At 41.4% G+C, this 27,021-nt stretch overlaps 1 protein-coding gene across 1 annotated transcript; it reads right to left on the reverse strand.

Annotated features, from left to right (window-relative positions):
• Positions 1-394: 394 nt before the first annotated feature.
• tbx18 (T-box transcription factor 18) lies at positions 395-10,011 on the reverse strand. Its single transcript, XM_061243644.1, has 8 exons — positions 9,632-10,011; positions 8,119-8,299; positions 7,505-7,606; positions 7,011-7,182; positions 6,210-6,377; positions 4,646-4,710; positions 2,618-2,712; positions 395-1,491 (listed from the first exon to the last, which is right to left on the reverse strand). Exons 1-8 carry the CDS (start codon positions 9,858-9,860, stop codon positions 758-760), a joined length of 1,746 nt encoding a protein of 581 aa, XP_061099628.1. The 5' UTR covers positions 9,861-10,011; the 3' UTR covers positions 395-757.
• Positions 10,012-27,021: the final 17,010 nt, after the last annotated feature.

Raw genomic sequence — 27,021 nt, forward strand, 5'->3', positions numbered from 1 at the left:
TAACTGACATAAATAACTGACATAGCATACCTTCCCACCATTCTCCTTACTCCGCCTAACGTGGCATCAAAAAGTATTTGCCCCCTTTCTGATTTCCTTCTGAGTTTGATAACTTTGTTAACCTTTCAAAAAGCGTGCTTTGTATTCACTCTTTCTGTCTAAAGATCCAAAACTGTTGAGTGTGACAAATATTCAATAATAGAGGAAATCAGGAAATACTTTTTCCACGGCCCTGTACCTCTCTGTCTCTCTTTCTCTTTCTCTCGTTCTCTTACCCTCTCACTCCCTCCCTCTCTCTGTTTCCCCGTTCCCCTTCCCTCTCCATTTCTCTCTCTTTCTTGCCTTCATTTTCCTGATCTCTCTCTCTCTCTCTGTCAGTCACTCTCTACTTCTCTCCCTCTTTCCCTCTCTCACTCACTACTCGTATTCAATCCATTTCTGACCGACGAAGCAGCACTTTGCCAGTTTTTAGAAATGTTCTGCCTACTCAAGTCAATATTTGAAGTATTGCTGCAGTCCTTTAAAAAAAGAAAAACTACAATAACCAGTAACGGTAACCAAGAGGAAGCAAAACGTACCAGCATGACCACAGCGGAAAGAGGAGGAGACTCACGCCATGTGGGCGGGGATTCACAACACATGGGCGGGGCCTCAAACAACATGGGCGGGGCCTCAAACAACATGGGCGGAGCCTCATACCGCGGGGGGTGGGGCCTCACACGATGTGGGCGGCACCTCAAAGCGCGAGGGCGGAGCCTCACACCATGTGGGCGGAGACCTGCGAGGCCGTCGTGGCCCCCAGGCTGCCCAGACCCAAAGTCCTGGAGTCGAACAGGTTCTGCTGTCCGCCGCCACTGAGCATGTGCAGACCGTCCACGGGCGAGAGCATCTGCCTGTCCGTCATGGTGCCGCTGGGGGAGGAGCCTAGGAAGGCGCCCTGGGCGGAGACGATCTTCTCGGGGCTGGCGGCGAGCCGCGGGGAGGTGGAGAAGTTGTATCCGTACAGGCCGTAGGGGCTGTGCAGCCGGAAGCCGCCGTAAGTCCCCTGGGGGCCCTGGTTGACGGAGAAGGCGTTCCCGGGAGACCCCGGGAGCACGTACTGCAGCTGGGGCGACGGCATCCCGGGAATGCCGATGGGAATCCCGGACTGGGCGCAGGCGAAGGCGTCCCCGGGGTCCCCGCCGCCCGCCCCGGCCCCCGCCGTCGCCGCGGCGACGTTCCCGCCGTAGGGCCCGCTCCGCGGGGCCGAGAACCCGCCGCCGTCGCCCAGCCGGCCGTACGTCTCCGCCAGGCCCCCGCCGTAGCGGTTGAGCGCCAGGCCCGGCCGGCCGCAGGAGGAGTAGTCCACGGCCGGGCTGAGGTTGCACAGCTGCGCCCCGCCGCCATGGCCCAGGTGGAAGGCGGGAGACGAGCAGGGGGAGGAGGAGAGCAGGGGGTGGGCCGACGTCAGGCCGTTGGGGGAGGCCTGCAGGAGACCGTGCCCCGGACCGCCTGGAGGAAAACACACGCTTTAACCTCTCAAACATACTGTGCACTATACACACATATGCAGCTAACCTCTCAAACATAGTGTACACTATACACACATATGCATCTCTGAACCCCTCAAACATACTGTACACTATACACAAATATGCATCTCTCAACCCCTCAAAAATACTGTATACTATACACAGATATGCATCTCTCAACCCCTCAAACATACTGTACACTATACACAAATATGCATCTCTCAACCCCTCAAACATACTGTACACTATGCACAAATATGCATCTAACCGCTCAAACATAGTGTACACTATACACAAATATGCACCTAACCTCTCAAACATACTGTATACTATACACAAATATGCACCTAACCTCTCAAACATACTGTACACTATACACAAATATGCATCTAACCAGTCAAACATACTGTACTCTATACACACAAATGTATCTAACCTCTCAAACATACTGTATACTTTCCAACATATGCATCTAACTTCTCAAACATACTGTACACTATAAACAAATATGCATCTAACCAGTCAAACATTCACTGTTTGAACATGGGTACCCAAATTACACAAACACATCCAAAATATGAGGGTCAGCACTATACACACAGGAGTACACTATGCACAAATATGTGTCTTCGTCCCCCAAACGTTCTCATTTTGCAAAGACAAACAAAAACACAAACCTATCAAAACCATCGAGATCATCGTTCTACACAGAGGTGCACACATACTGTTAACACACATGACATGATACACAAATCTGCTTCTTTAACCTCTCAAATTGTCTCAGTCAATTCTACAATCAGCAGGTTCACAAATAGGATTCTCTAGTCTACACACAAGTACAAAATATGTGTTGTTAATCCCCTACAAACCTTACACAGCTAGACAAATACGCACACCTGTCAAAACCATCCATGCCTACTCTACACACAAGTTCACAAATGTGCATCTTTAAAGACGGTAAATAAGACAGTAACGCTGTAAATTTCAAAATTCATTTCCACAGGCACGATTATGCACTCTGCATGTCTTAAGTGCGCAGAGGCATAAACGTTAAGAGAGGCGTTTTATTTGAGAGAGAGAAGGACCCATCGCGTGGACGCACAAACCTTGCTTTGCCATTCCGGGAATATCTTCAAACGTCAGAGTTCTCAGAGACGGTCTCCAGAACGCGTAGGACTCCACCAGAGCCTCCAGTCCCATCCTACGAGAAAAATAACACACTCGCTGAGCTTTTCTGGAGCTGTGCCGAAGCTTAAAAAAACCCCCCGTAAATTAACAGTACGGGGGAAGGTCACTGCAGCCCTTATGGAAACCTTGGGGCATTTCATTATGTCATACCAAAGATATAAAAAATGTTACATAAGCTCAATTTATCATGTAATTATCTTGTACTACGCTATAAGGTGACAGTGGAAGGTTGGGGGGGTGGAAGTGTAAATAAATGGTAAATGGCAAATGGTTGGCATTTATATAGCGCCTTTATCCAAAGCGCTGTACAATTGATGCTTCTCATTCACCCATTCCTACGCACACACACACACACACACACACACACACACACACCAACAGCAATTGGCTGCCATGCAAGGCACCAACCAGCTTGTAAGTATTCCAGCTATTTATGAAAAGACTCGCTTTGGGAACCAGGAATATGAACCACCATCGTACTGGCTACTACTACAAGGGCATTCCCAAGCTTCTCAATGGGAGATATTCAGCGCCCAGCTGACCAGCACCCACAACCAGCCGAATCAACACCAAGTCCGCATGACAGCTGCGCCCACACAAAATGGCGGCCAGGGGTCAGGGTCACGAAAAACATTAAATTCGGGACTCAGTTTGTGCCTGCCAAGGTTCTGTTCTAATATAATTGCTTTCACACTGCTTTTATAGAGGGATCATAGCCATTTTTCAGGAAGCCACAGTAAAATATTTATTAGGTGGACTTGAGCAGGGAAAAAAGAAGTGTATTTTTCAGCAGTAATGGGAGGTTTTTTCACTTCTAGTTAGCATGGGGATAAAACCTGGTTCCTGGAGGGGGGCAGCCTAGGCGATAATTTATACAAGATGCCTCCAATGTTTCCTTCTCCCATTTTATCACCAGCCCGGTTTGTGCTATCGAGTGCTGTAGTTTATTTAGCGAACTGGTTAACTTTTCCTGTAATATTTAAAAAGGGGGGGGGGTTGTACCTTCCTGAGTAAAATTTTTATAGGGTCAAACGTGAGGGGCTTTCTGGGGTAGGAAACCCAACTCTACACCACATAAATTCTCCCAAAAATCCCTCCAGGGGATTATGCAAAACCAGCCCTTAATAATTTTGGTCAAATTACCTCAGGGAGAAAGAGTTTTAGGACAGTAATGAGTTTATAACGATGTTGGTTTCTTTTTTTATTTAGATTTATTTTCGCTTTGTTTCGCCGGAATATGTTTGTGTACATGAGTGGAGAGATGTTGCCTCCACAGGGACAATATTCCCCTCTTCCCAAAAACGGGACAATGGGCTTTTTCATCCTTCAACAGATTCATAGTGCGCTTTTCCAATCGGAATTTAAGTGCAAACAAACACTGTATTTGTGGAGAATAAATGTGCTTTGGAATGACAGCACCCTACCCCAGAAGTTTGAAAAGATGGAGCACACATCCTTGAGAAAAACACAAGCTAATGTGACTGGTGGCAGCCATATTAGAATAAGGATGAATCAACAAATGACTGGTGTAAACCTGTCCGCCTACAAAATTCCACTTTAAAAAGTTATTCCGCATAAATAAATATCATCCGTTGGAAATATGCTATCTTCAAAAAACAGCCTGTTTGTCAGCAGTAGAAAATCTCATGTGTAAATACACTTCTTTCCAATATTCAGCCTGGACTATAAACTCTTTGTATGTTTTTTGTACTTATCCTGAGCCACACATGAGAACCGCTGATCTGTAATGTGGTAACGGTCATGACTAAAGACACATCCTGCCCATAGATACATAAATATTTCAGCTAAACCATCACATTCACGGCAATAGTAAAACAACTTTTGATCATCCTGAAATATGGCACTGTACCAACCTAATGAAGACATTCTTTAAATAATTTTACCACACTAAAAATGTTTTTAAAAATGGCTGTCCTTAAACTTACCTATTTCGTCCAGAGTCTCGGAATCCTTTCGCAAACGGATTTCTGTCTATTTTCAACCTTGTGATCTGTAGGGGGGACATATTATCATACGCATTAGCAATAGGGAATCTTGGAATATGGAACTTTGTAATATGGAATCTTGGAATATGGAACTTTGTAATATGGAATCTTGGAATATGGAACTTTGTAATATGGAATCTTGTCGCCTTGATTAACTCCAAGACACATTCAAGCACATGAAAGCCTGCATTTTTCCTCAATTACACACAAGTGCAGATAAATAATAATTTAATGGAGTGCATATAAATGATGAAAAATAATTCCCAACAAAGAATGTCATTTCATTTCACGTGAACTGCAAAGTAACCAATTTCATAAATTGGAAGTTTAATTGTGATTGTTTTAACTTCAAACAATATTAAATATGAAATATATTTACTGTACAATTACAAGATTATTTATACTAAATTGAAAAACTTCGTGTGCAAATGTGAGTGGCGCTAAACAGAATAAAGTCTGACTGGATGAAAAAGGTTGCAGTGAATACGTAGAGGAGAAACACAGTACAGCAGATGTTTAATGCCGTTATTCACAGTTCATTCCAAAGAAAATTGAGGCAGCGCTTTGAAACCCAAAGGTTCAGCTTACTCAGATGTTTTGAGGAAGCCAAATGCTTTGAGCCATTTGAGTAGGGCAAATTGATCTGTTAAAATATTCACCAGCATTGAACTTTTTAGTTGAACTATTTTTAACTCCTCTTAATTGAATGAGGACAATGATTTTTAAAGCCGAGACTATTCCGTTTACTAAAACAGACAGTTTAACATTGTGAATCTTTGCCGCAATGATTTACTACACGTTGCACTGTGGGATAAACAAATGTGCATTCTAGCTGTGTAGACCCACTACACATAAGCATGTGCTTTACTCAGAAGCGGAATAAACATGTCTGCGTGTCCGTAGAAATAGCCTTGTGTAAGAATCTAGAGATTTCGCTCAGGATCAACACTTGGCTCGTGCCACTTGTGACGCAAAATTATGGAGACAGTTGGTACGCCAAAGCGATGCGCGGCATTTACATCAAGTGTATCAAATATTAGCATAATCCTTGAAAATCTCTTAGAGCATAACCCTTGAAAATATTGTGTAAAAGTGAGCAGTCAAAATCAGAAGACAACACGGTTTTCTCCAACAGTGTGCCCAAATGTGCCCAAGGGAAATCCACATATGTCCTTCAGCAAATCATCTGATTAAACAGTCGTTCCGAACTCGATTTATCGATCATCTTAATTGAACAAATAATACAAACAATTGTTTCTCATTGGAGCTGTTATATATTATTATTTTGTCAGTTTATATTTTCTTTCTTTTTTTATAGTACGCAAGAGCGCAAATGTCTCCCTTTCTGTGAAAATAACAGTCAGCATAAAGACTAGGCTACTGTATAGCACTGTAAACTCGGCAGCTCGCGGTGTAGACACCCGCTTGCGGTCTGTTTTCTTGCAGGGGGCGCGACGTGTAAGTGCTTTAACTTGCATTTCACTCGCGGTTGTTGCTACGTTACCTGTTGATTCTGGTATGCTGTCACGGTAGTAAAAACGGTTTCCGGAAAGGAGAACGCATTCACTCCGTCTCCGGCTGGGATGGCCTTCGCCGGAGAGAGATCCTCCCCACACTCCTTGCGGATGATATGTACCCTTGGCTGATACTTGTGCATCGAATGCAGGATTATCTGGAATAAGAATTACGAAGTGTTTTCAACAAACTTGCGCAAACGGCGACTGTTGTTGTTGCCCCAATAAACCACATATGGTGTAGGCCTGCCTTTCACAGTCCAAATGTCAATACAAACCAGCCTGCCTGTTTTATATTTTGTACCTTGAAAACACTTTGTGCTTTTAAAATGTTTTTCTGCGATCGGAATTTTGGAGATGACATTTGTTTTCTTTTCCATATATGCCTGTGGGCTCCCTTTCACTCTGAGTCAGGGAATAACAGCTTTTCTCTCATTTTCTCTGTATCCTGCTTTTTGGAAATTTCCAGGGCTTAATTGGCAATGCAATTGCAAGAAGTCACAAGCCATATAACTAAATAATCTAATAGCCTATCCCATATTTGCTACTTTCTTTCAAATGATGAACACACAATTACCATTTGTGTTAATATGAAATGGCATTTCGTGCTAATTATGATAGTACATATACTGAAGTTTGACAGAAGCTGCTATACAGAGCGATTTATAAAAGTGTTTTGAACTCAAGTTGGCTATGACAAATCCGTTCAGCATATAGCTGACTTTTTATGAGAAATAAATTATTAATTATAATAATAATAATAATAAATATTGCACAAATGGCACACGTACATGCCCTTGGTCGTCCAGTTCGTTGTTGGTGAGTTTCAGTTTGTCGAAGCTGATGACTTGCCGCATCCATGTCTCTCCGGAGGCCGGGGAGTCCGGGTGGATGTAGACCCGCGGCGGGACAGGCGAGTCCGCGTTTCCGGCTACCATCCACTTTGAACTGTGGTACACGTACCTTCGCCGGAAAACAGAGAAGGTTCATCGTTTAACGTGTGTGCTTCTGAGCAAAATACAGACTTGTGCATGAATTAGGCCCGAAGGTCATCCCTACAATTAGCCAAAATTAGGCCTATCTCAGGTCACAGTGAACAGCAAATATATATTCATATTAATACAAATATTTATTAAAACAAATAATTGTTATTGCCCGTTTTGCTGATTTATATAACCATCAAAAAGTACATATCTGCATAACTACACGTACGTACTAAAACGGCATTACAGAATGAAAGAAAAAAAATGAACCGTATTCGAATGTATATTTATTCTCAATTTACCTGTAGCGTTTGTTGTCCACGGGGATGATGTCCATCGCGATGTAATACTGCTGATGCGGATCTAAGCCGGAGATTTTCACGCGCATGGCTGGAAACATCCGCCTGCCACAGAAAAAAACAAGCAAAGCCCGTCGAAAGATCTCTCAACATCTGTTTTGATATTCCTCAAAAGAGAGCGCCGCGGTAGAGCGCTTTTGTGTGGGCCTGTGCTGTCAAACCTGTAATAGACCCACCACGTATATTATAGTAGACTGAAATGGTGCCTTAATTTCATAGTTTAAATAATTTCATATGCAATTTTTGCGAGAAGTACAAAATAGGCTAACTTGGGCTATGTATAGCTCCTGGGGGGAAAGTAGGCCATAAGTACAAAACATCATGCACCAACTTGATAGATTAATTAAATAAGCATCAATCGACTTTGTTGTTTCAATCGACATTTAACTGAACAATTATTATATCTAGGCTAATATCTACATAGACAGTTTACATATTGATTAGAGATATACTGGATAAATTAAATGAACACACAACAGTCTAAAGTTTTGTGTGTGCTAATACAACTAAACGAAAAATAAATGTCCATATAATCTGAGGAGCGGATGTATTCATACCTTCCAGCTTTTGTAATGATCATCTCCGTTCCGATCTCGTGGAACCGCTTCCATAAGTCTGATCCCTGCAGGTCCACGCGCATCTCTTCTGCAGGCGCCGAGCCGGCCTGGGCCGCGAGGACAGGCGCGGAGGACTGCGAGGCAGGGCGAGGGCTATCGGACAACACGTCCTCACAATCTGCTGCAAAGCGTACGACATACTATTATTATTATTATTATTATTATTATTATTATTATTATTATTATTATTATTGTTGTTGTTGTTGTTGTTGTTGCTGTAGTCGTCGTATTTTAGGCCTATTATTATAATAATAATAATAATAATTATTATTATTATTATTATTATTATTATTAATAGAAACTAATAGACAAGGATTTCCATTTGCGCATTTTACCCTGAAAAGCCTATCTTTAGCTACATTAGGCTACCTCCACCGTGATTAAAAAACGATGAAAGCACATTTTTAAGTTGCACATTCTAAGAACTACAGGCTACAAATATACTTTTAAGTCCGAGTGTTCACGTCAAGTCAGATAGCCCCCGTACTTTATAGGTTAATTTATCATTGGGTATTTCTGCGAATCCATGGGCCCGAGGTCGGAGGGCAAATAGACTCAAATAACTCCATGACAGATTACACTTTGAAAAATAAGCTCAGCGGTATTAGTGAGCGCTGTCCTCCTGGGTTACCAGTCAACCTTTTGTCATAGCGAATCAAGAATACATCCACTACGTCTTATTTACTCTCGGCAAAAATGCAAACCCGTTTTAGTTCACTGTTTTTAAAAACCCACAGGTGCCTGTAGTCCAGTGTTTCCAATGCCTGGAAATAGAAATGACCCGTATTGCAATAGTGTTGCAAGCAGTTCCAGTCTTATCATAATGATAGCAACACTAAGTAATTTAGTGATCAGCGATTTTATTCGTCATGGTATCATTTGTCAAATTTATTAGTCCAGTAACTAAACGTATCGTCTTACGGCCACGATGTAATGCACCATGTTTAGATATAATTTCATTGAAACTGTGGGACTGTTGCCAGTTGAAGTGAAGGTAATAGTAGCCTCCATACCTCAAGTGCTGATATAATCTCTCACAACTATTTAGACAACATTTCGGTTGGATTAAGGTGATGTATATAGCATACCAAAACTGACATAAAAATGACAACTGTAGAAACTAACATAAAATGTAAATGAACTATTGATGTAATAACCAATGACCGCATATTATTTTTATGATCAGTATTGCTTGATTATTATTATGATTATTATAATTATTATTTGTATTATTAGTAGTAGGCTAGTAGTAGTCTAAGATGAATCGTCAATAAGTAAATAGTTATCCTAACATAACATAACGACGAGAACAGGCCATTCAGCCCAGCAATGCTCGTGTTGTGCGCATACTGCTTAGTCTGCCAAAATGCTAAATAGTATTAGCAGTTGGATGAAGGTGTATGAAATAAACTTTAAACATTCCCCAAATCACGCTGAGCTGTAGCCTACTTACGGGATCCATCACTGGCACAGTCTGTGTCGCAAGCTCTGTTTGCGATACACGTTCTCTCCGCCTTCTGCTGAACGCTCTCGTTTTGATCCGATAATTCGGTCACTTCCTCGAGGCCGTTTTCACCATCCTCTTCCAACTTTCGCTTCTTCTCCGCGCCGATAAGGGCTTCCACCGAGAACGCGTGAGCCTTCAAACTCATTGTACACGGCGAACGCCTTTTCTCTGCCATACCACGACCCAGAAAACGCCAGGAACGTCACGTCCAGAGGAAAAAAAGGTTCACTTAAAGTGCATCGGCTGAACTTGTCCGGTCTTCGAAACTCTCGTGCGGGCACCTCGCTTTGCGCGCTATTGGTGGCTGAAAACTGACATCGGGTTGCAGGCGCTATAAAATGGCCAAATCAGAAGAGTCCAACTATTTTAAATTGTTGCCTGGATCTGTCGGCACTTGCAGGCGGACAGGCAGTGGATGGGATTTGTTAAAGTGTCAATAACCAGGAACAGAGAGGGAGGGCAGGAGACATGTCAATCACCGTTCGGTCCAGCCAATGGGAAAACTCCGTTTCTCCTCCTCGCGGTGACCGCGCCGCCTTATATGGTTCAGGGGGTTTGGTTTACGAATCGTCGCTACAGTGCTGAGCGCCAGTCATTCTAAAACATTGCGATCATTTTCACACCGCGGTTTCAAACGCTTCGCATATTTACCCGTTGCCCCTCTGATAGCCTACACCACCGGGTAAAATATATCAACATGTAATTATAAATACATAAATATCACAACAAATGAAAATGGATTTATGTAATCAGCAACAAATCAATACAAGGCTCTAAGTACATGGTTTGGCTTTCCAACGGCTTTGTTTTGGAATAAAAATGAACTGTCATTTAATGGATAAGGATCTATTTTCACATCGCGAAGACAGTTTTTATCATTTAAAAAAACAATTGGTAAATTTTGAATGGACATAAGTAATAGTAACACCGGAGAGGAATTGCTTATTATTATTTGCTTATTATATGTAATGAATAATTGAATTTGTATTGGATGACATGTAGGCTAATAGATCGCGTTTCTTGGTACATTTTATGGGCATTTCCAACAGGCCTCCCGGTGACATCCCACAGCATGTGCGGGCCGGACATATGGAGCCCTAAAAATAAACACGAAGGCAACGATTCTCGAGGAGCCCGTTAGTCTTCGTTCCCTCGATTGCCGTCGCAGTCAAAGAAAGTAAAACCAAGTGAAAACACCAGCACAATAACGCGTTTGTACGATTTTACAAGTTTCTGGACGTATAATTGATGGACGCTGAATCCAGTTATATACATATAGCCTAAGTCGTGACGACGGAAGCCTGCAATAACCTTCATATTATAGGCCTATATATATATATATATATATATATATATATATATATATATATATATATATATATAATTTTTTTGGTTGCACCATGAAAACTGACATTAAGTCGGATATAGGCCCATAAACTAATGTAGTTTTAATAATACAGCCGTATGTTCAGTAATATGAGTTCACAAATAAAAACATTTGCATGAAATTAATGCGTCTAATACTGATGACAATGAAAACTAAACTATCGAAATGGTCACTGCAACGAAAATATGGCCCATGACCAAGTATTCGACGAAGATAAATAAGGATATGCATGCATAATCTTCGCTGAATCTTAAGAATTTCGGAGTGAACTGCAACAGTATCCCCTGTATGTTTGCATATGACATACTTTTAAGATTTTGTCTTGTGTTTTTTTATGAATTTTAGGAATCGGTGAATTTCTATATTAAATAACATGATATATGACTATTTGGATATGTCACCCCCCAAATAATCCAAGATTTTGACAATGATATATTAGACATTTAAATGAGCCGTACAGACCTTCCCTGTAAAAGAGAATTAAAATGTCTTTACTCGTCAGTTCGTTTCGTGAATACCATGTACTACCCAGGGCAGACCTTTCTTTTATAATCGATTACAATGACATTACAATAGAACACATATCTTTCTATCAACGATATAGTAGGCCTACTCATTCAAAATGAATTTGAACGAAAATGTCATTAAGAATTATAATAATTGTCATTGTTGTTTTCTACATTGCTGTCGCACCAGTATAATACGTGGATAGTAATAATAATTGTTGCATCGATACAGGATTAGCCTATGTAACCAACGGCAAATAGTATTAACCTATGTCCAGATGCATACGTTTCTCTCGTTTTAGGATTTGATGTATAGTCTGTTTCTGTAATAATTCTGTGTTTGAGCGTGAATTAAACTCTCCGTTGTTAACAGTGTGAATCTTGTGTAGACGGGGCACTACATTGTTGTCATCCCGGCGCTTCGGGTTAGATTTGCGTAAATTGGAGTGATTTGTGAGCGAAATGTGAAGCACGCCTGCGGTTGTACGGTGACAATAAAGTGTTGATATAATGACCTGACATAAACGTTTGCCGTTAAAATATTCAAAGCAGACTATTTTTTTTACATTTATTATGTTTAGCGTGGATAGTAATAATAATTGTTGCATCGATACAGGATTAGCCTATGTAACCAACGGCAAATAGTATTAACCTATGTCCAGATGCATACGTTTCTCTCGTTTTAGGATTTGATGTATAGTCTGTTTCTGTAATAATTCTGTGTTTGAGCGTGAATTAAACTCTCCGTTGTTAACAGTGTGAATCTTGTGTAGACGGGGCACTACATTGTTGTCATCCCGGCGCTTCGGGTTAGATTTGCGTAAATTGGAGTGATTTGTGAGCGAAATGTGAAGCACGCCTGCGGTTGTACGGTGACAATAAAGTGTTGATATAATGACCTGACATAAACGTTTGCCGTTAAAATATTCAAAGCAGACTATTTTTTTTACATTTATTATGTTTAGCTGTCTCTTGAATATTTCCATATCTGAGTACCGTCAACAGACGTGATAAACTCGTGAAAATATGTTCATGTTAATGTTTAATACATAATGGCGGGCTTCAAATCCTATATCGTAGTGAAATTTCCGTGTGAAAGGACTGGTATAGAGAAAAGTGTAGCGACTTGTTCAAGCATCTTGCCCGCTACGGTGGTGTTCCTCGTAGTTTATGTGTTTCGGCAGCGGGCGAGAGACTGACGGTTATCTCCTTGGAAAAGGGTCACTATGCCACCTGCCGTTGGCAACGGTTCCGGTTTCTCTGGGCTGTTCAGTAGAGGACGCCTCCCGCGGTCTGTCTAGCGGAAGTTCTTTTAAAGCTATTTCCCCTTTTTTCGGAAAGGGGGAGGAAAACTTTAAATGACATGCCCACCTGGAACGAGTATACGGCCTTACATGCTTTGTGCTATAATATAATATTCGATATTATTCTCTGTTGCTATATGTGCATGTTATCATACGTTTTAGATGTACAGTACTACCAACTATGTGTACATTTTAAACAGTATAGGGCCCAGTATATGGCCCTTATTATAAGAGCAATTATGTTGTATTTAGAAGCCTATTACATAGCTCACGCAGCCACTTCATTGCCACACTTTATTTTACACGTACGTTGTTAATGCCTTTTATTTTAGGGATGAAATTATAGCCGCGTTAGCTTGCTGGAGCTACTTCCTGGTGTAATATTTCAACTGAACTTTACGACGTGGGTGAAGTCATATTACAGTGGGTTACGTCGTTTCAGGTGAAACGTTTTACGTCTCGACGTAAAAATGTTCCTGTAATTGTCAACATTTGATTATAACTGAGATGTTAATCAAACAGATACCTAACAGGTCTTGGTATGCCCATTAGTGTATTGACGGATTTCCACATGGTTTTACCATCAATTGCAGTTCACACTTGTCCATCTGTAAGAACTGCACGTTGGGCCTAGTTATCAGCTGCAATACGCGGCACTTTCATCAAAAGCGGTTTCAGTAATTTTGTGCAGTCCTATTTACTCAGATATCGTTAACATAAATAACATCAGATGTCCCTTAATTAGAGGACAAAAAAGCCACAATAATGAGCATATATTGTGACTTTTGTTTGAAGGGAATGTATGGATATATTGTCTTGTGTCGTCTCAATCAAAAGAAGAACAACAATATTAATGCATCTGCAAAAATGGCATCATGCATTGGCTGAAATACACCACAAAAACAAAAAAACCTAAAACGGATTTAATTCATGTGAAAATGTGGGCTAAAGTTTACTGAAGGTTAACGATAATTGTGCTTTACGAAATCCAAGGACACCTCTATATCACGTTAGTAATGCGACAGTGAAATGTAACGGAGTATTGGAGAAAGGGGGAACAATCGAAACGTTTCCGATAATGAACCGCCTGAGTCTGAATGTCTTGGCTTTTGCGTTGTTGTAGCTTTGAAAACTCATTCAAGATTAATTATTCAGATTCTGCGTCTGGGTAACATATTGTTAACAGTTATTTTGTAAGTGCTAATGGCTAGATGGAAAGCCTCCAGTGATTTTATAGAGGAAGTGGCAGGGAAAAGAACTAGAATGTATAAGGAGTAAACGGCTCTGAAAATAATTCGCTTTGAACGTGCGAAGAAATTCAAACCAGTCAGAAAACCATGGTTTCCCTCCATGACCACCTTACTGCCAGCGCCGAGAGAATATTTAATGGTATTCTACAAAAGGTTTGGGGGGGTTACCATTACTGTTTGGCTCGTGGGAATAGAGCGTGAAAAGCCAGAGGTAAGGTATAACTCGCTGGCGGGAAAATCTTCCACAGCCATGAAAACCTCCTTCGTGACATTCAAAGTACAGGCCTATCGGTAAAGATGCAGAGCTTTTTTTGTGCGTAGCCTATTTGACTAAAATAATCATCCCGTTCAATCGTGTTCGTGTAGGTTCAGAATGCAAGACAAAAGTATTCAGGGCTACAGGTTGAACATGGCATGTGAAATTAACCTGCATGAAACGTTAACAAACACGCGCACACACACACACGAGTGAGTCAGGGAATTGTAATAGCATTAATTTTATTTCTCGCCAGTTTATTTTAATGTGCTTCTAAAAAAACGAAATGCGTAGCCAAGAACCTGCAGTCTTTAGAACCTGATTATTTTCAGGCCAGCACGTTTACTTTTCCACCAGGATTTCACTAATGATTGTGATTATTATTATTATTATTATTATTATTATTATTATTATTATTATTATTATGAATTGTAATAATAATAATAATAATAATAATAATAATAATAATAATAATAATAGTGTTATTATTATTCATATTATTGTTATTTTCTGATTTTAATATTAGCCTATATGCATTCTATGGGTGTGATGATGTCACACAATGACGTGTACTGCAGTTCCCGCCCATTATTAATATGGTACTCATTTTTAAAACATTTAATCTTTTAACCCTCAAGCGACCAACTGGGGTTATATCCGACCCCAGACATATACTTTTATTGATATCTTAAAAGGCAACATATTCGATCCTTCCATATTCGACTTGTCAAGCAACACGTCCTCAGTAAATACATACCATTTTCTTTATGGTGTCAGCCTTAATTTGCAGTGATGTGATGATTAGGTGATGACATATCCTTTGGGGTAATATATGACCCCGGTCAAAAGCAACGCATTCCGCCCATGCAACTTGATTAAGGAATCTTTATAAGAATCCAGATTTCTGTGGGGCCAAGATATCAAGTGATGCCTACCCACAGATTTCTTTGGCAGGTAAAATTATGTTGCAAATTAAAATTATTATATACATGTGCTTAATTAATACATCAGAGGGTATATTTTAAATGTTAAAATTATAAACATTGGCTGTAAAGTTAGACATTTGGCATTACAGCACCTGACACAATATAGTGTTGGGGAAAAGTTTAAATTTAAAGTTTAAATTCCGGGCTGTAGTACGAAGTCGGGGAAATCAGTGGCTGTAGAACAGTTTAGCAGCAGCAAATACAGAATCAGAATCAGAATCAGAATCACTTTATTCGCCAAGTAGTTTTCACATACAAGGAATTTGCTCTGGTTAGTGGGTGCATGCAGACAACATAAAGAATAATACCCAAAATAGAAACATAGATATGAAATAAAGTGGAATGTAAATATAAATAAAAAATATATAAATAAATATTTACAATACAAGAGGATACTGAAGTGGGGTATGTGAAGTATTATTAAAGTGCAAAATCTAAAGTGTATGGCGGCGGGATAGACTCTGTGACAATGGGGAGTCCCGGAGCCTGGTTGACGTTAATCACAGGGAGACGTGTGCGTTGATGTGACAATACCGAACTTGTGAATAGCATCACTGTCTCCCCTGCATGAGCGTACAAATAAATATCAGACAACAGAGTGTCATATCACATTCAAAACAAGGATATAGGCAATATAGTACACTTCTACCTTGACCTCACACGAGTCAAGGTAGATGGGTGTTATGGCTCATTATTCCCCCATTCCCCGATATAAAGCCAATGGGGGCGACGTGAATAATTACTAAATGCGCTGTAATTGTAATAATATAAATATATACTTTAGTTACGTTCATTCAATGTCTTTTACATGTTTAATTACTTTTAAAAAACTGTTTTCGAATTGATTTGGGCCCCTTTTTCACGAGTTTGAAATTGGGGTCATATCTGAGCCCAGGTGGTCACTTGGGTGTGTGACATATGCTGGTCGCTTGAGGGTTAAGAAACTGCTACGAAGTGAAAAAGAATGAAAGCAATTCTGTTTTAGGTAATTTCCACTTTGATTAAGACAATTATTATCATCATCATTGTTACTATAGTTATTATCAGTATTATGTATATTATGTTTATAATTATTATATATATATATATAAAGATGCATCATTTGCAAGAGGTGTATCTGAAAATTTACACTGTGGAACCTCATTTAATTCAATATTATTTATAACAACAATACGTGCACACGATTTGTACAACAACAACAAAAATAATATTACAAATGTATGCACACTGTCGTGGGCCATTCCTGGCACATGAAATGAATCCACATGAAACCTGTTTATATTAATTTGCAATTCACTTTTGATATCTCGTTGCTTTAGAATTGCCTTCTAACATTGAAGAGGGATTCAGTCTTTCAATTCAGTTCATCGCCTTCATCTATTGTTTTTTTTCTTTCTTTCTAGTTTTCCTAACATAACTGATAACGCTGAGTATTGCATATCAATAAGGATTTTAAACTTGAACGGTAATCGGTGTTCCTTGCGGTTCAAAACCGAGACCTGGTTTTTCATTTTGCTTTTGACGTGTACTTAAAACTGATTTATAATCTGTGCTTTCACTTTTCGTCTCTCCCTCACATTCTCAGGGTTCAATTGAGATGACACAATGGATTTTGTAGTCCTTGAAGTATGCCTGTGATTTATATATTTTAAGACACGCTGCATGCTATTACTGCCAATAAAATCTCGCTCGCCGTAGCAGTGGACTACACTTCCCCGCTATTGGGGCTAGGAGGAGTGGAGCACCCGGCATGGATGAAGACAGTTCCCCATGGAAGATTGTGTTCATTTTACAGCCATGCAATCCTGAGGACACTTCATTTCCTGTTTCACCAATACATATTGTCAAGCCGTTTTTGTGGTGCGAATGATGTCGATGCATGTTGAGAGGCCTGTGAACTTGGTTTAATGGAAGGAGACTAATATAACCACATTTTCAATTTCTTTTTTTCTTTGAATCTGCAGAATTTTTATGTCTTAAAGTTGGCATTTTCATTGGTTTATTGTGCATAGTTTCGCTGTATTCATGAGTGGGATTCATTCTTTTATAGTGTTTGTGTGTGTGTATGTGTTTGTGTGTGCGTGGATGCATGTGTGCATGTGCGTGTATAATGTGCATGTACAGATGTCTGTATGTGTGTGTGTATGTGTTTGAGTGCGTGTGTGTGTACATGTGTGTATATGTGCTTCTGTGTGCATGTGCATTTATGTGCTGCATATGTACAAGTGTTTGTACTTAAGTATGTGGATGTGTGAGTGTGTGTATGTGTGTATGTGTGTATGTGCATCTATCCACGAGTGCATGCGCTTGTGTGTTTCTGTGCACATGTGTATGTGCAGATGTAACGTAAGCCAGAAATGCCAGATTGGAGGGGTATAATTCTCCTTTTTGGGATGGATAAAGTAGAGATGCTTTTCTCAGGATCTGGCAACCGAGCTACATGTTTAAGTAAGGGATGATGGGTAGCTACTCGGACCATAAATCAAGACTGCTCCCATAAAAATGGCTGCGTTCACTTTATACATTTTCAAAGATTTTCTGATTAATCTGTACAGAATTAAGTTTACAGGGGAATCGTGTATGAAATCATGTATTTCCCTGCATCCGATTTTCAGCGGCAATATCCTGACTCAATAAGGGCACGTCGTTTCTCACCCGCTCCCGGACGTTACTGTTCGCAGGTAGTTCCATCCGTCTCGCGGTTTTCTCGATTTAACGGCTAGCCAGCTTGCTAACTACATTCTACAGCATACCTCCGTGGTTTTCCTGGTTTAGGAAAATCTATCCAAATGGTCTGGCATAGATATAGGTAGTGCTAATATTATTGTAACGTTAGCATAATATGTGGGGGCGGTTTGGAAAAGATTTGACAACTAGAAATAGCGTGCCATTATCCTATCAGTCATAGTTTAACCAAATGTGTATTTAGCATTTTCTCCGTAGAAGTTGCTGTCGAACTCATTAGCTACCTTTCTGGCAGTTGACTAAAGCAGAGTTTTAAAATATCTGTACTGGTACCAGGCTAGAGAAATTGAGATGAAACTTAACTGTTTGTTGCACCAGGCCGGTCAGGGGTCGTTGTAATGGCGTTGAAACGTTCGAAGGCGCCACGCGGCATTTGAAGGCGCAGGAAGGCAAAGTCGCAAACTGAACAGCACAGAGAAGTAACGGATACTGGATACCGTAATCGGGGCCAGCTCTTACAGCAGGAGGTAGGCCTTAAGCTACATTTTCTGTGGAGTTAACAATTGCAGACACAGTCTGTGTGTGTGTGTGTGTGTGTGGACTAGGGGAGGGGCTGGGGGACCTAACCAATTGTCTGTGCTATGTATGCCTAGAGCCAGCTCGGACTGTAATGAAATAAAGAATGCCAGGACATATATTACAGCTAGTATGGAGAGTGTGTGGCGTATGCATGTATTCTCAGTCCTTTGCACGACTCCAGGGGCCAGTTTTACGGACACAGATCACACAAGTCCTCCCTAGTCCTCGACCGGGAGATTCTCCAAACTCAATCTGTGCCTGTGAAACTGGCCCCAAATGTCCTGTAAACTTGAAAGTCTAAATTTAAGTCTTTTTTTTCGGTTTCTCTTTGTTCACTCTCTTATTGTAAGTCACTCTGGATAAGAGTGCCCGTAATGTAATGCAATGGTGTTCATAAACGTCGAAGCCGCCGCATTGGTTTTCTTTTGTTTCGAGCGTGGGCAACACGTGTTTCTGTTTAACCTCCTCACATCTTCCCGAGAAGGAAAGGTGAGAAACATACACTTTGCAAAGCGCTCATAAAAAAAAAAAAGATAAAATAAAATTTAAATAAATGCCTCAACATTATTAACATTGGAATTAACACTCTCTGGTGTTGATCACCTGTGAAGGGGGAGATACACCAGTGCCTGGTGCTGTCAATCAGACTCCAGAACTTCCGCCATTTGCTGGTAGACCTGTAGGTGGTGCTCTCTGCAGGGGTGGCAGTAATGTAGTTAGATAAGATAAGATAAGATATACTTTATTGAACCCTGTGGGTTAATTTGTCCTCTGCATTTGACCCATCCTAGTTACCTAGGAGCAGTGGGCAGCCACAGTGCAGCGCCCGGGGAGCAATGTGGGGTTAAGGGCCTTGCTCAAGGGCCCAACGGCTGTGAGGGATCATTTATTGTGGCTTGACCGGGATTCGAACCACTGACGTTGTGGCTCCCAGTCATGTACCTTAACCACTACGCTACAAGTTGACTCATCGGAGGGTGTTTCTGAGCTAGAATCCCGGGACAGTACCGAATCAGTGTACCTACAATTTAGTATACATGTTGAGTTCACTGGATGAGAAAGTTAAATAGTTAAATAGGTGACATTTTCTCTGAATGTAGTGCTCTTGATATAATTAAATGTTGTGTGATGATTTACTTAAGTGTTCGTTGATGATGTACATAAATGTTGTGTGATGATATACTTAAATATTGTGTGATGATATACTTAAATGTTGTGTGATGATACATTTAAATGTTGTGTGATGATATACTTAAATGTTGTGTGCCATATACTTAAATGTTGTGTGATGATATACTTAAATGATGTGTGATGATGCATTTAAATGTTGTGACATATACTTAAATGTTGTGTGATGATGCATTTAAATGTTGTGTGATGATATACTTAAATGTTGTGTGACATATACTTAAATGTTGTGTGATGATATACTTAAATGATGTGTGGTGATATACTTATTTCCGGTGTTTTCGCGGAGTATATTCAGGAGTATACTTTCCAGGAAGTAAACAACATTTTTGCTCCCATAAATACAAGATATTGATTAGTTTGAATTTGAATGGTGTGCAGAAATATCAGACTGAGTTAGACTTCTGTTTCAGAAGTGATCCCCAGGGAAAGCCACTGTTGGCCATAACAAGCCCTGTGTTTATATATTAGCCTTGTGAGGGCCATTGACTTGGTTTTGCTACCTTGTTGAAACTTTCTTTCCAAATGTACTGCCTTGATTTACAGAGTACTGTGTGGTCATCTGGAACAATTATGAATAAATAAAGCAGGAACTGGAATTACAGAGGTTGTAGGCCTACATATATATCAATCATACATTTTATCTATTTAAAATTTAAGCTAAAGGCAACTCTACTTTTTAGATTAACTGCACATGTAGGCTACATTTGTGCTGCTTGAGAACAACTTAACATCTGCAAAACACGGCCAAATAAATGTTTCATGCCAACCCCGCCACACGTGTCTTCTAAAAGAGAGTAACAGCGATTTCTCTTGAGCTCTAAGCCCTTTCGCAGATGTTGCAGTTATCCTACACGTTTTCTCGACTCTTCACCTGGAATCGTTTCCTCTTTTTAATCAAAGACGAAAAACCGTCACGACCGGAGCGGTGTCGGCGAGAATCACGACTGGAAGTCTCCACTTCCTCCGAGCGCAGAGCTCCAAAGCGAGCCGAAACTCAAGCTAGCATTTAGGACTTATTTAAAGAATGTGTATTTTATTACCAGCACCAATTACTATTTTAAACATTTTAGAGCGTATAATTGGGCATAATGACACACCACAGACCTCTGCGTTCTTATTAAGCCGGGGAACGATAAAACCGTCGCGGGCTTTCGACTGCAGGACGCGGGCGACCTCAAACTCACGGCACACGCCCATTCGCCTTTGCTCCAGAACCAAGAGAAAAAAAACTAAACAAGCCGGTTCAATTAGAGATTTGTGCATGCGTGTACTTTATATAAAATCCGCAGTTTCACAGGTTTTATATAGCTGCGCATACGGCGCAAAAAAAAAGCCTTCGGCGTTTCAAGGGAAACTCGTTGGCTGCAGCGGGTAACACAATCCTAAAGAAAATACAAAGGAAGAGCGTATAAAAAGACTTTTGCATGGTATAATAATGATCTGCCGGTGGCAGGGGCTGAAGACGAGACGGAGCTGCTGAGGTTTCGGGGTGTGTGGGCTCCCCACGGCCGACTGGAGGGGGCAGCTGGGGTGAATTCTGTCATCCTCCTAGCGTGTCGGCGGTGCCACTGGCATTTGTGACATATATGTGACCAATATGACAAAACTGGCCAAATAACTACCTCATATATATATATATATATATATATATATATATATATATATATATATATATATATATATATATATATATATATATAACATAGCTTGATGATGAGAACATTGAATTCATGTAAGAAAGATGGGAATTGGATTAGGGTACACTGATCTGAAGTATTTCCCCTTACAATTCACCAGAAATGATCATTTTCCCCTGGACCCCTCTAGAGGGGTTGCAGTTGTTTAAATGTCTCACCACCCCCGCCGAGAGTGGAAAACAGATGAAAACTGAATGAGAGTTTGAATCGGGATGGAGGAGGGGGGGGGGGGGGGGGAGGTGGAGAGAGGAAGGAAGGCAACATCATCCGGGGAGCCACTTGCCACGCGACATCCACGGTTATATTTAGAAGTGCCCCCCTAAACCAGGGGTTTTAACGAGGGGTCCTGATCCGAGGGCCCCCGCCCATGCCCAAGGGCATCGTCATACATTGACATTCAGGAAACAGGGCTGGCTGGGACACTCTGTGCAGACCTCTGGGTTCAGATGAACCTGTTGTGACTCTTTAAAGGCGTGAGCTCACAGTTATGTGATTACCGTGTTCTTAACTGGAAGCAACAGGGTTCTAGAACAGTGATTTAGAACTTGAAAGATGTGTATTGCTAGTGCAGCCTTTTCAGTGACTTCTGTACACTTTGGTCCGCTATTATATATTCATAAACGCAGTGTATTTATCTCGCAGTTGAATTTAAAGGACAGTTTTTTAATTCATATTCATTGTTATGATTCAGCATAACGGCAAGCTTTGTTATTTGTATGTAATATGTATAGGATGTATTTATCTTGCTTTCGTTCTCTTTCTCTTGTATTCATTTGAAAGTATTTATATTTCAACCACTTTTGACAAATTGTCTGTCATCAATGAGTCTTTGTGAAAAATGTACTAGTTCAGTATTTTTCTAACCAACCAGAACAAAGACTATTACTCTGTAATTCAGTGCGTACATTTTCTCTAAAATAGGCCAACATTTCAGTCGCCTCCGGACATAAACTCCAGGATCCCAGATGTAGCCAACACCTGCCCTGACACATGTCACGGCCAAATATGCTTCCAATATTGATATTCCAGTTAGTCAATAATGGAATTATGGTTTGTCTCATCTACTTTCAAAATACAGCAATGCTTGAAGCATGGCCACCTGCAATAACAGATTGGTACCTAAAATATCAACGTTCCCTAATAGCAATGAGGCCAAGCTAAAAAATACCCCCCCCCCCCCCCCCCCCACTCCCACCCCCCCACCCTCCAGAAAAAACGAATGGATGGAGCGATCTAAATGCAGAAGCAAGCTTCTCCAACTGCTCTTTTTCCGTTGCTGAAAATGGCCTGTTTTAGACACTGGAAACATTCCAGAAGTTACCCTTCAAATTACTGCTCCCAGGGGAACGGATGCAGATTAAACGGGAAAAAAAGCGTCCTGTCATCAGCGGCCCAGTCCGACGCGCGTTTAAACTGAGCAATACCAGCGCGCCGTTATGAAACACTTACGCGCTTAATGCGCGGCGAGGTCGCGTCTCTGTTTGCGCTAGCCGCTTGCCAAGAAGAGCGGATTTACTAACGTTAAGGTGATGCAGCAAAATAATTGGGTTTGAGTGAGTGGGAGGGCCTCGCGCAAAATGAAGTCATCTGTTTTATTTTTGCGTTGCTTTTGCGATTAACTTTTATCAATGTGGACGTAAAGCCACAAATGTATTACTCTGGCATGTGTTTAATATGTGCGCGCATTCCTTAGCGTCAGGTCGGCTAGACTGATTAATGTCCTGCCATGTATTACGATTTTGGTTGCCTTCAGCGCAAGACCTGGCCGTATTCAATCTTAAGCACAAAGACCTTTGGCCTTGATGTTGAGTATGGACCTGCAGCAAGTGCTACACAGTTTTTCCAACCTTCCACAACATTAAAGGTACGATTGTTGTGCTAAAACATTGCTACAAGACCATGTTAAATGCCTTCCTATCATAGAAAAAGGATCACTGACGTGTTGACTCACCCTCTGCCTGTGTTTATAGTCCTTACATTTGGGTTTCAAAACATACAGTTGGAGGGCCGGCACAAAACAGAAAATTGGTTCAAGCCAATGGTGTTTCAACATCAGCACGTTCACAGAGAAGGGGTCGGATCAACATTGTGGTTTGAGCGTGTTTGTTGCTGCAGTTCCTCTCTTGACCGTTAGAAGTCCGAAATTACCTATTGTACCTTTAAAAGAAAAGAAAAAAGCATTAATGGAGACCGCATTGTGTTGAGAGGGGGAAATGGCCTCCCTGCTTGGTGAAAGCCTACACTCCCGTTGGAGCACAGACCTGGCTGTGGTTAGATTGAGCCTGTCCCTCTGTCATCGTGGCCTGCACCTGGAAAACAAACAGCACCACGAGCGGTCGGCAGGACCGCGATTAATGAAACAACACTTCCCATTCATACACCCCCCCTCCCCCTCACTCTCTCGCCCGGTGTAGGCGTAGTCGTCCCCGAAAACGTGTTTGTTCTGCGCTGGGCCGGAGGAAACCCGAGTCATCTTCCTACATCTGCGGAGCCCGTGGGGACCGGGCCGCGGAGAGCCTGATTAATAAAAGATGAAGTTTAAGGAAGGAAAAGATTGTGTTGTGTTTTTTTTTTTTTGGTCTTTTTCTTCGCTAAAAGAATGGCAAAGAAAATATAGCTCTTGACGAGAGTCCAGAAACGGCGGCTCCTCGCCCGCAGCTGTGCGCTCCAGCCGGCGTTTCCTCAGCGAGCCGAACGCCGCGCCCCGTAAACAACATGGAGGGAGGACTCGCGCAGGAAAAGGGGATGTTGGGAGTGTTTTCCCGCGTCTGATATCTGATATCTCGCGCCGCCGCGGCCGGGCGAACCCCTCCGGATCGCGCGCTCTTAACTTCGATCGCCGTCGCTGTTTGAGCTTCTCTTCCCCGCCCTTGATCCTCGCGTCTTCCCTCTCCCGCTGATCTGAATCAACCGCCACAAACCGCCCGCATATTTAAGCAATTTAAACAAGCGAGAGAACTGCCACCCCGTTTAAACGCAGGCCTGATCTCTCTCTCTCTCTCTCTCTCTCTCTCTCTCTCTCTCTCTCTCTCTCTCTCTCTCTCTCTCTCTCTCTCAGCTGGAGGACTTAGCACTTTGCGGTTTATCTGGGACAAATTTACGAAAATGTGCCGGACGGCAGGTTGTCATGGCAACATGATTTGACGTTGTCGGCTGTAGTTTGCAATCACTTCTCTCAGATGCGACTGGCTGATGGAGGAGTTTGGGGGGAGCGGGGGGACAGCAGTGTGATTCCTGCCCCGGATTCACAAACAACAGCTGTGGAGCTCAGGGGGCCTTTCCCCAAAGCTGGCTAAATGTGTGGAGGGAGTGGGACTTTGGGAAAAAATGTAAGCTTTTTTTTCTTTCTGGTTTCTACTTCGTTTATGGTCAATCTAATTAGCAAAAAGTGCAAAAGAAATGGGGTAAATAAGAGAAAAATATGTTGCAGGCTAAAATTAATTACCCAAGTCGAGTATAAAGGGAATTACGATTTCCCTCAACATTCCAGAAACTTCCACGAGGACACGGGTAAATCACACGCGAGGCTGTTGTCCAAGCGTGCAGTTTGCCGCATGGAGCTAGATAAAAAAAAAAAAAACGTATCCCTAATGAACCAAACCCAAATGTTCAGATTTAATGGCCTCGGAAAACGAAAAAAAAAAACAAAAGCGCACAAATGCCGTTTAATCATTAGCAAGCGAGACTTATCAAAATTCCAGCGCAGTGACAGTTACAAGCTGGAACGCGCGCGGGCTGGAGAGCCGTTGCCGCGTGAACCACATTTCAGCATAACCGCTGCTCGACGTCCAGGCGCGGCGATCGTCGGAGTGACTCACCATTCCGACTTTTACGTGCGAGGCCTGTCGCCTATCCAGAAAGCAGGTGCCATGATTAATCCGTCCGCCTCGCGCTTCAGCGCGCCCAGACTCATTAGCATCGCAGTCATCTGTAGCCAACAGAACATTTCAATTTACATCAATGGGGCGGCCATCTTGAATGGTTTTGCGTCACGCTGGATGTTTACAAGGGCCGGCCCCAGCTGCACAGACCGTCCATTTTGTTTTCTGTTATTTATTTAGTTGTTTGTCGGCTTATTGTTCTGAGAAGGGGAGAGGGGGCAGTGTAGATTGATGGATGAAGTGTCGAACATGGAAAAGCGCTTACGAATAAAAGATGTTGCCGATATTATCGCCGCTCGCTAAAGAGGCAATGTTTTCCGTGACACCATCCTACGGCTCTGGGAACCTGCAAACAGTAAAATCGAAGCCTTAAATCAGCTCTACCAGCGTCTGTCCAAGTCCGATAGTGACAATATGTAGCCTACTCGATTGGAGTTAGACACGCACATCAGAGTTGATATCACACTGAAAAGGGTTCTTTGGCTTGTCTCCATAGAAGAACCCTTTTCAGTTCTTAATGGGTCATAGGTGTTGAACCTCCCAGAGAAATAACCATTTTGCCTGACAAAGAACCCATTAATAAGATTAATAAGGGTTCTTCTATGGAATCACAGGATTTTTTCTGTGAGCATAGTCGTACTAGGAAAAGAGTTGGGGTTCAAGTTTGAGTTAAATCATTCTAACTGGGGTTCGGCTTATGAGAATACTTAACCCCACAAAAATGTTCAATCAAAAAATGTGTGTGCTATATTTGTAAATGTGCAACAAGGTGTAATAAAGTGGTTATTACACGGTAGTTAATGTGTAATTAAAGTTTATTAGGGCCACTTTACATGAATGCAGGACGTATGATCCAGTTACGAATCTAGAAGTTAAATAACAAACTTGCACTTGATTTGGACTGCAAAGAGGGCAAAATGGAAATGGTTCCATAAACATATTTTTATTCCACACTGGAATTACCACAGGAATGCTTTAGCTACCTCAGAGTTATGAGTATTCGATGGCGTGCGTCTGTTTATGATTTATGAGCTGCACCTCTCACATTCTACATATTTATGTCAACAAATTGATCACAAGGGCTTAGCGAATGAAACCACTGTCATTAAAGGGAAACGGCCAACATCTTGTGTGTCAGAAGCAGTTGATCTCACAAACTGAAAGCATGTTTTCCACACTCGGTGCAAGAATATTCCAAGGGCTTTTGCAGTTTTCCATCATTCTAAAATTGTGTTTATGGCAATAATAATATTGATCCACGTCTTTACAATTTCTGTAAATACTAAGGATATCATAGTTTAGCATTTTTTTGGCCTGTGCATGACTGTTATGTGGAAAACATTTGACTATTTCACTCCTAGTGATCTCCTGTCCCAGACTCATCTATTATCATGTGTCAAAGAAAACCCAGTGATTAGTTTTTGTATTAGCTTGTAACATTGCTATGCAACTTCATTCATCGGAACAGGACTTATAGTCACAGTGGGGAAATATATATATTTATTTTTGAAATTGCTCCATAAATGAGCAGTTTGATAATAAATTCGACCATTATTTTAAAAGGTAATCACTGTAAATACTGTCTGCTTGCAGTAATAGACTTTGTGGCTGTAG

This window comes from Conger conger, chromosome 5, assembly GCF_963514075.1.
Source record: "Conger conger chromosome 5, fConCon1.1, whole genome shotgun sequence".
NCBI lineage: Eukaryota > Metazoa > Chordata > Actinopteri > Anguilliformes > Congridae > Conger > Conger conger.